Genomic DNA, 14,007 nt, shown 5'->3' with positions numbered 1-14,007 from the left:
CCTGGAGCAGAGGGGTCAGGGACTGAATAGAGGCAGACTCCTTTCTCACCCAGAAAGCTGGTCCTTCTCATTCAGAATTGAAGCACGTTGGCGGGGCAGTTCGAGGACGCTTGTGCTGCCCATGTTGCATCTGCAAGGGACATGACGTATTTGTGACTATTCATCTGGCTCTTTTCACCAGCACTAAATACACAGAAAGAATAAAATAAATTCTCATTGTGTTCCCACTTACTAAGAAAATTTTCCCTCTTCCTTCTGGTTTGGAGAGTTATTGTACATTAAAAGCCTTTTGCGTTTTTGCATTTTTCGGTAGCTATAGTATGCTATAATTTAGATTTTCCTCAGGCACAAAAGAACTTAGTTAAGCTAAACTGTATTACAGTGTGGGTTTTTTTTTCTACTAAGTCCTTCATTAATAAGGGAACTAAAGAATTTCCAAGCTGTCTGTAATTTTTCCCAGATGCAGCTAGTAGTTGCTAGGAGTATCTTTTTGGCAATCAGAGTTTTTGGCTATTAACAATCTGGACTTTCGCTATACTACCCTGGTGTTAAATATGTGCTGTGAATACTGTAGTGTGGAGCGTGAAGTGAAAAAGGAGGGGAAGGCAGAGAACAGGCAAAGCAAAATCAGTTTTAGAAGAATAAATATTGCTAGGATTAACAGCTGATTCAAACGAACACGCTTCCCTGCAGGGATCCCTATGCTGATTAGCAAACCGGGAGCCCAGCTACACCAGAACAAGCATCGCTGCAGGACTAACTCCTCACTCACAGCTTCTCTCTATCACTATCTGTTCTGTTTTCTCCCTGGCAGCCAACACGGACAAGCCCTGCAGTGAGCCTGAGCCATGAACTAAAAACAACAAAGACCACAGCCAGCCATACACAAACCCAAGCAGCACCCAGCTCCCCTCGGGGCCACCAGGGAAACCGAACCCTCTCCTGACTTCAGGTTCAGGACATTTGCTGACGTTGTACGTAAGGACATGACACTTGTTGGCAAAGCCATGGGAAGTACCAGGAGAAAGATATCTGCTTCTTATTACCTAAAATGACATCATTTCTTTGTTTTGACTACAGGTACGTTCATCTTGGAAATGCCACAGAGTATTTGGCTCATCAGATGTGCTTCATGAAAGCAGACAAAGATCACTATAATAATTTTGCAGCTGGTAAGAGAAGGCAGTGAAGTGACTTACATCCAGGAGAGAACTTAAGGGTCTTTCCACTCGGTAATGTTGCATATGGACACAAAGTGGAAGCACATATTTTCTCAGAGAAATCCTGCCCAAATGCAAGATTTTTGTCTTAATCTTTAAATCCACGCGACTATTACAAGATCATAATTTTTCTATGCTGCCTGACTCTTTAAGTGCTGGAGACAGCCCTGCTTGTTGGCTGGCTGGTGTCCAAGCCACTCAAAGCACAGACTGACCACAGAAGTTGTGGTCTTCAGTTCAAGAGTGAAAACAGAGAAGATGCAATTAAATTAGTAAGGAGAAAATAATAATGAATGACGAAAAACAGCGAGACAGACTTGTTTCTGCAGGGGTAGGAAGCACAAGCTGCAAACATAGGCATACAAATTGATGATGGGACCTTACAGTGCGTGTACAGACAATCACCCCAAGGAGCGATGCTGAGCCTACAGGAATACTTTTGCTACAAAACGAGAGGTGTTGCCTGGAGGCTGGCGAGTAAGCCATTTGGGTACCTTGGGATTGCCGTGGGGGCTGCCAGCTTGGGGGGCTGTGTGTGCTTTGGGGGTCAATGCTGTGTTCCCACAGAGACGGGGAGCTGCGGAGGAGGGAGGAGAGGTGCCTCGAGGAGCCGTGCTGATGGCTCTTGCCTGCTCCCCAGACCGGGGTGGGCTCTGCTGCAGTTCGGTGTCCCCCGGCCAGTCCTCTCCCAGGAGGGGTCTGTGGGCGCCTGAGCGTGGGCTGCCTGCGCTGGCCCAACTCGCGCATGACGCGACTCTCCCCACCGAGGCCCGAGGACTCATCTCTTCTCAAACCCCCCAGTTGCTGCCTCCTTCACTCATGCTCCCCAAGAACAGCCAGGTTTGGCCTGTCAAGCAGCCACAGAGTGTACAGGCAGGAGAAAGGATGTGTTGCACCTTCCCAGGACTGTACGTTAGCCTGTGCTGAAGGTGACACTCCAGAAATGTTTCCTGTCCCTGGGTTTACCTGGCCAAGGCAGGGACAGGTGCAGCACAAAGTCTTTTTCCACTTTATTTTTCACCATCTCTAACTCTCAGGGGACAAACTCAGTCCTTGGCATAGTCCCCTACTGTGGGCCAAGCCAGATTAAATACATACCTTTCAGTCCAAGACAAGGATCTTTGAAGCAAGACTCTGGAAAGAAAAATAAAAAGTCCAAACAAAAATTAGGGAGAGCTGTCATGTCTCATTTGCATATTTGAATATGCAAATAAGATCTGTTTCTTATCCATTGGCACTGGCCCTACTGTAGATGGCAGCAACACAGCAGATCTCTGCCAGCATACAGTGCCACAAAGAAAGATACTAATTGGATTTGCAGACGCTTATTGCAAAACCCAGAAGTTGCTGGAATAGATATAAAGAAACAGGAGCTCAGCCCACGGCTGCCTTGGGTGCGAAGGCACTCAGCTGACAGCTCGTTAGCTTGAGATGTCCTTGCAAAATTAGAAGTTTGGAGGAGCCTGGATGGCTGCTGGCTCCACCTTCCCCAGCACTACCCAGCACCTGAAACTCCCAACGCACTCCCACAGAGCCTGGCAAATTTTCTACCCTTGGCTGTGACTTTTTTGGGGGAGCTCGGGGGGGGGCAAGATTTAAAAGAAAATCAGGGGTAAGCTTGATTAGTCATTGGGCTGGAAACTGTTCAGAACTGGGAACTGCTAGTGGAGCAAAGACTGGTTATAGAAATTTCTCTCCTTGAGTATTTTTGCAGTTGAATGCAAAGAGCTACCCCAGCACATTTTAAATTAAACCACTCTCACTACTTGTCCCAGCACAGAGCCCGGGGGTGCTGGCTTGGAGCAGGCATTGATATAAGGATGTGCTTACTTTGAATGGGGCATCCCAGCTTCTTCAGTATAGCTTGATGGCCATGTATTGCACGGCCTGCCCAAGGTGCCGTGGAAGCTGAGGCAGCCGACTCAGGGTTTTCTGTCCCAGACTTGGAAATGCCTTAAGTTCACACTGGGATCCCAGCCCAGGCCATAGAGCCCCTGAAAGCCGGGAGAGAGGCCTGTGTCCAAACCAGCAGAAGTAAATACGGGTGTGCTGAAGTGGGAGGGCAGCCCGGGTCCTGCACTGGGAGAGGATGAAAACAACTGTTAACACTGGGCTGGGCAAAAATAAGGGCACAGAAGAATTGCCACCGATGGGAACTAAAATAAAAAGCAAATTCTAGTGGTGTTTCAGAGGGAATAACAGACAATTTTTCAGGAAAGGGAAAAGTTCAGGGTCTTGTGTGTCAGAGCAATACCTCCTGAACAAGGAAGAAATTCAACAGAGCGAGTGTGGAGTCAAACTTGGGAAAGATGAAGGCATTTCCAGAAAAGTTGCAGGCCTGGGAGCGTGTAACCACCAAGGACTGTGATGAGGCTGGGAGTGAATAGCTAGGATTGGGAGTTCGAAAATAAAAGATTTAGACCCAAGAGTCATATGTATGGGAATAATGTCCACAATTAAAGATATCAATGAGAAATCCCAGAGAAAGAGGCCCTGTCTCAACAGAAAAGAAAAGAGACTGTCCGAGGAGATGTCTTTTGGGACTGCATCAGACAGAAACATGGAAAATTAAAACTGGAGCACTTGAAAGAATCCAAATCAGGTCCTTTTTTGTTGTTGTTGTTGTTAACTGAAGCGATTAAGCATTTTGCTTTACTAATATCCTCTATCAGGTTGATGAGGTAAACTGGCTCTTTAGAATGATTTGGGAACCGATTAATCCTTGCCTGTGGCTATCGGTTAGCAACACACACGGCGTTATTGGCTAACACGCATTTTTCTGCTGCCTTACAGAGATCAACAAACTATTTCAAACAAGAAAGTTGCACGAAGGAAAAAAATTCTGCCTTGCATCTAAAAGAAAATTTGCTCAGAAACAGTCACAAATTGCACTTGTAACGACAGTCCCGCGTTAATTTAAGGCTCACAAAATCGAGCGCAGTAACTTGTCATTTAGAGCTCTAAGAAAAGGTAAACAAAACCCACTTTTCAGATGCAAATGTCACGCTCATAGTCAGCAGCGGTGCTGAGAAAACCGCGTTTGCCGGGCGGGCGGCTTTTAATGATGCCTCCGCCGCAGCCAGCAGCTCCTTTCTCAGCCAGGACAGTGACCTCCGGGCTCGTCACCCAGCTGAGCCTGCGGCTGATAACCACCGCTCCACTGAAGGAATCCCTGGGACCATTTGCATTGCAAATGCCCCCCGCTACAGACCAGAAAACGAGATATTGTTTCCCCTGCGGCGAACAGCCCCGGCCCCCGCGGTCTCCACGGGCCGCCGGCGGCCCGTGAGGCCCGGGCCGGAGCGGCGGCGGCCGGGGGGGGGGGGGGGGGGTTCGGGGAGAGCGGGGGGGGGGAGAGAGGGGAAACGCGGGAACGGGAGGGAAACCTGAGGGACAAAGAGGAGAAATGAGAGAAACTGAGGGGGGAATGAGGGAGAGCGCGGGGGAAATTGAAACCGAGAGAAAATGGGGGAGGCTGAGGGGAGAAAGGAGGGGGGAAACGGGGGAGACCGAGGGGGAAATTGAAACTCGGAGAAAACGAGGGAGACTGAGGAGGAAAATGAGAGACTGGGGGGAAAACTGAGAGAAAATGAGGGAGGCTGAGGGGGGTAACTGAAACCGAGATAAAATGGGGGAGGCTGAAGGGGAAAATGAGGGAGACCGAGGGCAGCTGACATGAAACGAGGGAGAGCAAGGGGAAAATGAAGGAGAACAAGGGAGAACGAAGGTGAGGGGAAACGACGGAGGAGGAATTAGAGAAACTGAGGAGAAACGAGGGCTAGAGGCAAAAGGCGGGGGGGGTAGGGGGATGATGAACAGTGGGGGGGAAAACGATACCGAAGGAAAATGAAGGGGGGAGAGATGAAGGGAAAACGAGGAGAGGCTGAGGGAGAACAAGGAGAACCGAGGGCAAGCAGTGCCACCAGCTTCCTGCCCAGCCATTCTGGACTGCCGTGCCCGCTGTACTGGGAGCTGTGGTTTCCCTTGTTCTCAGCTCATTTGTGTAAGAAATTAATAAACGGATGAGATTCGCTGCCGCCAGCGGCGAGGAAGCGTGGTCCGAGGGAGGGAAAAGGGGCGGGTTTGGCGCGGCCGGGGCCGCACAACAAGGCCCAAGCGCTTGGTCCCGGTGCCGGTCGGCGGCCGTGCTGCACTGTCCTGGTGGGGGGGGGGCAGACCCGGGAAAGGCTCCGTGGAACGGGGCGGGGGGCGCCGGCCCGAACCCGGCCACGCCGCAGGGCAGGAGCGGAGCTGCCGCGCCCGCCGCTGCCGCCGCGGGGGGGGGGCCCCGCACTCCCCGCTTGACCCAGCGCGGGCCCCACCCCTATCCCCGCCCCCCCGGGCAGCCCGCCCGCCGCCGGTTGGACGCAACGACTGCCCATCTGGTATAGGCAGGGGGGGCCGGCGGCGCCCGGGCGGAAGCTCCGCCTCCAGGCGTGAGGAGGCGGTGCGGCGATTGGCGGCGGGCGGGTGCCTCTCTGGCGGCGTCGGTTTCCGGTTCCGCGGGGCGGGCGCCGGGGGGGGGGGGGTGGCGGGGCTGCTGCCTGTGAGTGACACACAATGAGGCGAGCGGCGGCGGCGGGGCCGTGAGGGGCCGCGACCGAGGAGGCGGCGGCGGGCGGCCGAGGCGGCGGGGAGGGGGGGTGGGGGGGGACGGAGAGCGGCTTCGCTCGTAGAGGGGGGGGAAAAAAGAGGCACCCCCCCCCCACGCCGACCGGCTCAGCGTAAACCGCCGCGGCGGGAGGGAGCGAGCGAGCGGGGCCCGCGGCGCTGCGCCCAGCCATGGACAATCAGGTGAGGGGAGCGGCGGCGCCCGCCCCCCCCCCCCCGCGCTGCTGTGGGGGTGGGGCCCCTCGGCGCTGCCCCTCCCCCTCCGCACGGTGGGACACGCGTGGGGAGGGGCCGGGTCGCCCCCCGTGCACCGGGGGAGGGGGCCCTTCCTTGGGTGGGGGGGGGGGGGGAAGCTCACCCCCGTTCTGGGTGAGGTGGGGGTGGGTTCATTCCCCCCGGTGGTGTTGGGGGGCATCAATCCCCCACCCTCCTTGAGGGAGGCACACGTCCCCCCACACCCCCCCTTTTTCTGGGGGGGGGGGTGTCGCTCAGCCTTCGCCCCTTCATGGGCGGCCGCGCTACAGCCTCGCCCGCGGCGGGGGGTGGCAGCAGCATTTCCCGCAAATTCCTGCCCGGGCTTATTGACGGGGAGGGGTGGTGCTGGCGTCCCTACCCCCATCAGCCGCGGTGCGAGGGGTTAATGCCACCGAGAGAGTTATTGCCGCGCTGGGGAGGCGGGGGGGAGGCCGCCTGGCAGCGGCCGGGGGGGCTGCCGTGCTGCAGCGGGCGGGGATGGATGCTGGAAGTTTACCTGAGGTGATGTCGAACAGGCTGGCTCAGGCCTTTTGTGTGCGAGCTGGTAACAGGTTACCGCCGAGCCTGAGGTTCAGGAGCTGAGCCCCGCTATCCTTTGAATAAATCAGCCAAAGGAGAGCGAATGGAAACTGGTTATGGCTTTCAGGCAATTAGCACATCAAACAAAAAACCAGAGCAGCCTTCTGAATGTTTATTGAGAAGTTGAAAAGCAGACGCCTTTGTACTATTACAAATTGTTTGAATAGGATCCTGATTTCCCTTTGTTGAGAGACACGCTTGGAAAAAAACCTCCATTTTCAGTGGAGCAACTTTGGATGTTTGTTATGTTGGGAGATCTTATTTTCAAATGTGTTTCAACTTCTGGCTTAATTCGTAGTGATTGTTAATTGGACCGATATGTGAGGAGTATAGCAAGTACAACTTTCACTCTCATTTAAACAGTTCTCTCTTCTGTTTAATTTTGTTCTCTTCCACATAGTCCCATCTGTTTCTCAGCTAAAATCTCTCAGCCTTTTCAACTAGAAAGGCAAATTCTGTAGACTGACAGTCATTTGCACTTCTCTGGAGAGGGGTAGTAACTGGCAACAGTAGCACAATTTAAAGGGTAATTATGGAATTTCTAACGTGAAGCTGCAGAACAGCCTGGCTCAGTTGATGTGAACACTTGCGTGAACGCTGTGGGAAGTATCTCGGATAAAGCAGGCCTGCAAGCACCCTCCTCTGTGAGCCTGGGATTTAGGCAGACGATCTCCACGTAATGCTCTTCCACCACAGGAGAGATTGCTGTGCTTCGAGTGATACACACCTTGCCTTTTTTTCTTATTCCTTAATATGACATGAAAGAACAGACGGCCGTGTACCTTCATTTTTAGCGCAGGAGCGAGATCGAGCCAGTGTAGCTAAGACCTAAAGTGCAGAATGGGAAAAAATGGCTTGCCGAGAGAACTTGCAGAGGAAGGTAACCTAAAGAAATGTTGTAGTATTACCAGTGAAGCAATTAATTAGATGAGTTTGTCCCCGAGTCTTAGAATTGATGTGTTGGACGGCAGCTGAAGGTATTTTGCTATAAAGATAACTGCCTGAAAGAGCGTGTTAAGGCTTACGGTTGAAATTAGAACTGGACAGCAATTTGGGAGGTCGAGCTTTGATGCCTGTTACCCTGTAGACCTCCCGTGTGATCTTTTTACAAAGAAAAGAACACTAAGAGTGTGACTGACTTATACTTTCTGAAAAAGCATTAACTGTTCTTTGAAAATCACTTTCCCATAAAATGTCAGGTTAGGTATGCAAAATATTTTTTGAGTGTTAATCATGGTCATACTCCTTGTTGCAGTTCCTCAGGGGGAAAATGAGGATAATACTTTTCCTAAATATTTGTCTGAAGCTCGGGAAGCTTTCTCTTTCCATGTTCACTGTCTAACATCATGCCCTCAGTTTGGCTCGGTGTCCACCTGTAATATAGGTAATGACAAATAATGTTGCCTCTCCCAATGGTAATTGAGAACTGCCAGAAAGAAGGCAGCATTTATTTTTAAGTCTTAGATGAAGAAGTAGGCAAGAACTAAAAGCTGTCCCTTTTTTTATAACCTTCCAGTTGCTGAAGCTGGATTTTGATGGGTTTAGTTTGAGATTGCTGTGCTGCTGGTCTAGTTTGCATAACATATATGGACAAAATTAGTAAGTAGTCGGATAGCTTAGGTGTTATTCCCTCTCTCTACAAATCTTGTGCTAAGATTTGCTTGCTTTAACTCGAGTCTGAATCACATTTGCCTTTCCTCTGTTAATCTGTTTAATTCATTTGCTTGCTTCTGACTATGAAGTCTGCAATAATATGTGGATCTTCACGATTAATTTAATGTGTTTTTTAAGATATTTAATGGGATTTTTGTACTTTGAGTAAGACATTGAATACACCTCTGTTATTCAACGATTAGAGTAGAATTCGAGAGTGCAAATGAGAATTAGGGTATTTTAGTGATGGATATTGTGCAGACATGCTATATGTTAACTTAGTCTTTGAAAGTGTGCTAATAAAATACTAAAAAGAATACAAGGAGCATCATAGTTTTATTCTATTGAATTACGTATTCTAGGGAAAATCATAAACCACTAGTTCATGATCTATTTTTTCCGGTTTTAAGATTAGCTTTCTGTCAGTATTGGGAATTCTGTAAGCTGTGAACATCAAGTTTTTTCTCTGACACTTTCTAGAAATAAGGATTCTGCAATTAGGACTTTGGCAATTTATATGATAAGTGAGGCAGATAAACCTATCCCTCTTCTAAAACTGTTATCTCTGCAATGCTAATATTAGGAAGAAAATAGGTGTGAAATGGTGCTGGGAGCTATTTTTATGATGCCTTTTCTGTTGACAACACCGTAGTTTTCAGAATGAGACTAATCTCTCTGTGGAGGCTGCTGTATTCCTCCCCTGTGGTGATATATCATCTTCTGTCGGTGGGGCTCAGCATTATGCATAACATGTAAGCTGTTTCATTTTGCTTATGGTCTTACCTCTGTCCTAAAACAGTGCACGGTTCAAGTAAAATTGGAGCTGGGGCACCGAGCCCAACTGCGGAAAAAGCCCACCACTGAAGGGTTTACTCATGACTGGATGGTGTTTGTCCGTGGTCCGGAGCAGTGTGACATCCAGCATTTTGTGGAAAGGGTGGTCTTTCGGCTACATGAGAGCTTCCCAAAACCCAAGCGAGGTGAGTGTGTTTTTAAAGAAGCATTATTATGTCTTCTCTGTATGAAAGAGCATTGTGCAAGTCAAGGTTGTCTTGGACTGTCACTTTGCTGTAAAATAGCTTCTTAAAGAGGAGCAAGATGTACGTTGCGTGCACTTCAGCTTTAACCTTTACTGTCTTTGTTTGAGGAAGGTCAGGGAGAATGGGACCTTTCTTCTGATGAAAGGGCTGGAGGTGAGATGCTTTTTCCTCTTGTTTAAGCATTAGTACACACAGATTCTCAAGACGCTTAGTGACAGCAGAAGATAATTCATGTTATAAAATGGGAAAGGTGGGTTTGATTTGTTAATATTTGCCAACGCAAGCTGGAAGAGTGTGGTTGGTGAGAGATGCTTGTATACATCCTGGAGTATGTAGACTTTCGCACTGATCATTAAGTAGCCATCAGGATTCCTGCAATTTCTAGTCTCAGATGCCAGTTCAGGTAGTATTAAACCCAGCAGAAATCATTGATGCCAAGGGGCAATCTAACGTACTGGCTGTGCGTTCCAACTGCAGGTATGTGTGCAAGCACTGTGCAGCCAGCATGGCTGGGGAGAGTATACAGATTGCAGTGTTACTTTCTGCTGGATCTGTTCTTTGCTCTTTCTGGCTGTAGCAACATGAACCTTATTTTTGGCACAGGGCAGCAGGAACGCAGGTTCAGGTGAAGGAGCTGGAATTGCCCTTTTCGGCAGCAGCGCAGAGTTAGATCTGCTTAAGATTGTGTAACTGCATCTGCAGTGTTGTTATTATGTAGTGTTACAAGGAATGCTGACCAACTAAAAGTATTGCTGTAAATTACTTCATAATGTACATTCTTTGAAATATTTCTTTCAAAGACTGCTGGTCACGCAGGGTATCTTAGGACTACCTACTACGCTGGTTATTTGTGAGAGTCCACAGTGGAAAGTAACTCAAAGGTGTTCAGCTCATAAGGATGTGAATCTAGTCTGTATGTTAATAATATCTCCTTCAAATTGATGTAGTAAAACTGATGTATGATAAGCAAGTTCAATACTGAGCTGAAAGCTAATTTATAGAATAAAAGTTACAATCTGTTGTGCTACAATTCTTGTCATCTGGTGTAATTACTTTATTACAAACAACTGTGTTGGGCTAGTACATGGTCTTTGCTCAGTCGGTTGCTGTATCATCTACCTTTAAAGAGGCAGTTTTTTCCCATCTCTAGGTTTTGCATGCTTTCTTAAGCTTATTCATCATGCCAGCTTGCTTTTGACCAAAGAGTGTCTGGGTTGTACATAAATGGTATGGCATATGCATACTATTTCTAGATTTGTTTGAGGGGTTTCTTCAGATGGCTCGCTCTTGGAGCAAAATCTACTGGTGAAGGTAGGCTTGTGCTGCTAGCAGATTGCTTGTGTAGTAATTTTAATTTGTTAAAATAGAGTGGCAAAGGAACAAAGGCTGCTTGGCAGATAGTCTTAAGCTTCCTGCTGCCATATTGGCACCATTCTTTGGTTTTGGGTTTTTTCCCCCTAAATGATAGGGTTCTTACATGAAATTCAAGTTAAAGCAAGTCTAGAGATTTTTATTATTTTTAGATATGCTCTTTTTTCACAGTTGAATTTTGAGTACCGCTTTCTAGCACCTTAATGATGGTAGAAGTGCTTGGAGCTGGGGATGATATATCTACATTAAAGGAAAATAACTTGCGTGCTTTTTAGGTTTGAGGTACTGCTTCTTAATCGTATTAATTACTTGGAATTCTTTAGAGAAAGTAAAGATTTGCACTGAATTCCTCTAATTACTTAATTGTCTTTATTTACACATATATTTACATATATTGTAGTGCATAAATTATATGCAAGTGCGTCCGGTTCCTGAAAGGGAGAATATGTGTGTTGGTCTCATGTTTCTTCTGGCAGCTGTTACGTGTAGCTATGTCATGGCCAAATAAATGATCTTAGAATCCTTTGAGTTGGCTATCACTATACTGAAATGCAGTGGTAGATGAGAGGAAGGCTTCAGTAGCATGAAGACACGACGGATAGGGGGATAGGGGGAACTGAGGCAGGAAGCACGCGGACTAATTTTAGAAGTGATTAACTTTTGTAATCGATGTTTCTGCAGTAAGCAGAACTGTGACCTTAGGGCCAAATGGTTTAACCTTTCTCCGTTTCCTTGTATGTAAAATAAATAGCAGTGCTTACCTGCCCTTCAGGTTTGTTAGGACATTTGAGTGAAGCAGCTTGCAGTATGGCCGTTACGTAATTATGAAAATTGAGTATTGCAGGAGAGCATTTAAAGGAAAAAAGAATCATCTGCTTGCGTCATACAGTGTTTTGATTAATAATTATAGGCAGCAAAGTAATTTTTACCTTTCCGTACAGTTCCAATTCCCACCTTTTAGGTCTACACCGTTTTTTTGCAAGACAGCTTTAACTGGCAGTTTACATTGTTGTGGAACAGCACAGAAATGTAATTGTATCTCACTGCAAAAGGGGGGGGGAGAATCTCATGGAGACTCCGGCATGGAGTGTTTTATGTTTCCTTTCCATGGGAGGAGCTAAGAACAGATTTTCATGTTCTTAACTAAGCCTGTGACCACCATCTTATTTTGTTTGGGTGGTTTTTTGTTTTTTGTTTTTTTTTCCACAGAGGTCAATGTTTTAAATGTGTCCTGAGTTGTCAGAGGCCCATTTCTCATCTTGCCACTGCTTTTTGGCTTAGATTAAGTTGCATTATATTCAAAGTTAACATTTGTCTATTCTCTTTTCAGTATGCAAGGAACCCCCTTACAAAGTGGAGGAGTCTGGCTACGCAGGCTTCATTATGCCCATTGAAGTGCACTTCAAAAATAAGGTAGAATCTGATTTCTGGTCTTCTAATTGTTTTGAGCTATGCCAGAGCCTGAAACTGCCTGACAGAAAGACTCTAAATTATGTGACTGTTTTATGTGTGTGTTTTTTATTAGTCTAATAAATAGAATTTAACTGGGAGTTGGAAGCTCCTGCCAAACTTCAAAAGAAAGCTTTTGGCAGAAATGGAATAGTATAGAAAGGTAATATCAGGACAGGGTGATGGGCCTAGAGGTTCTGAACAGATTGTACCACTTGTAGCAAGCTTTTCTAGCATGGATAATACTAAAGCAGCTTAAAATATTTTATGCAGGTGGGGAAGTAAATAAACATAAACCACAGATTTTTATAAACATTTGTAAATACTCTGTTGAATGACTATATTAAAAAAATCTTTTTTTTTTTTTTTTTTTTTTTGCAATCTTATGAAATTAACTGTACAGGTATAAAATTTGTGTAGGCCCAAGACAAACATTTGCATATATAGGACAAGTATTTATAGCTATGTTAAAAATATTGTTGTTCTGATTCAGTACTCTTCCAAAAAGAAAACACTGAGTGTTTTAAATCTTAAGATCCATTGCCAACAAGTGTATGGAAGTTAAAATTTGGAATTTATTACTTGCTTTAAGTCTTGCCACAGAGGTCACATGCTACACGACTTGAAGAAGGTTATGAAAATAGGGATTTGGGCACTTAAGTTCATATTAACTCAATTTTGTTAAACATGAATACTGAATCTTTCTGGGTTTGATTACTACTTTAAATAAAAAAAAATAACGTTCTCTTTATTATCCCTAAGAGGGAACCTAGATAAACTAAAAATTTGACCCTTAAGCCACATCACTATAATGTATGCTCCCACCCCCCTCAACCCTCCACGCACAAGCCATTACTCCAGGTTTTGTTGACAGCAGACCACATGTAACAACCTAATTCTATTTAGCTTCCCAGCATCCCTTCCATTGTACCTCCCACGAATGTATCTGTCTACGATTTCCTTCTCGCCCCCATCTAGCACAGGATACTCTCCTGACGGTGTCATTTTATGAATAAATAACGTTTTAGTTTGTGTTTTGGTCTATCGCATTGCTCTTGGCCCACTTTATGAGTCTGAGTGATAAGCCAAATAATGCGACTGAACCACAAGAAGACTTGTCTTTTAAACCTGGGAACCTTTTGCCCGCAACTTTCTTTTGGGTGGGTGGGGTAAGCCAAAAGGATGTGAAGAGAAATGGCAGTTAGAGAGCAGGGGATGAAAGCTGTTGATACAAGCAGCTTTTTTGGCAAACACTGAAAACTATGACTTGAATAAAAAAAAAAAAAAAAAACAAAAAACCCAACCAAAAAAAAAACCTCAAAAGCTTAAAAGTAGTTTGACTTCTAGTGGCTTTTCTGAGGTTTTGAATGGAAATCAGGAAACTCTTCATCTGCACTGTATGTTGGCTTAATTCAGATTCAAAATCTACTTTTACATTCCTGACCAAAAAATGTGAATTCTCCGAGCTGATTTCTTGTAAGATGAATCTCGCATGACTGTGGTGGGTGAACTATGTTTTGTTTCTACTCTTCCCTTTCATTTTTCCCTCCTTTCTTCACCCAGTCTTTTCTCACACTTGCCTTTCCCCTGCAGGTCTCTGATGGCTTTGTCTTTCACAAGTCCCCAGATCCTTCTCTCTCATTTCTGCCTCTCCTGTATTTTTTTGTAGGTGCACTTGTTTGCATTATCTGTCATCTACATTCCTATGCTTTCTTTCTCTCTGTCCCTTATATTCGTGTGCTCTTCGCAGAATGTGGAACTGGGAGCTTTTCTGAATATAACTTGATTTCATGCCCGCCAGGGTCATCACTTCTCATTGTTTGTATAAA

General features: G+C 46.4%; 1 protein-coding gene across 2 annotated transcripts in view; it reads left to right on the top strand.

Moving 5' to 3' along the window:
* Positions 1-5,830: 5,830 nt before the first annotated feature.
* The window catches only part of MLLT1 (MLLT1 super elongation complex subunit), a 32,597-nt gene continuing 24,420 nt past the window's right edge, over positions 5,831-14,007 (top strand). Inside the window, exons 1-3 of one of the 2 annotated variants that reach the window (XM_042794702.1) lie at positions 5,831-6,014; positions 9,118-9,298; positions 12,060-12,142. In XM_042794702.1, coding sequence (XP_042650636.1) covers positions 6,003-6,014; positions 9,118-9,298; positions 12,060-12,142 — 276 coding nt within the window. In that variant the 5' untranslated portion in view covers positions 5,831-6,002. The remainder of the gene's footprint in view (positions 6,015-9,117; positions 9,299-12,059; positions 12,143-14,007) is intronic. The other variant, XM_042794703.1, reaches the window with a different exon arrangement.

Source organism: Tyto alba, unplaced genomic scaffold, assembly GCF_018691265.1.
Source record: "Tyto alba isolate M040663 unplaced genomic scaffold, T.alba_DEE_v4.0 Super-Scaffold_20000042, whole genome shotgun sequence".
Lineage (NCBI taxonomy): Eukaryota > Metazoa > Chordata > Aves > Strigiformes > Tytonidae > Tyto > Tyto alba.
Note: the sequence above shows the minus strand (reverse complement) of the source record. Positions and strands in the feature narration are given on the sequence as shown.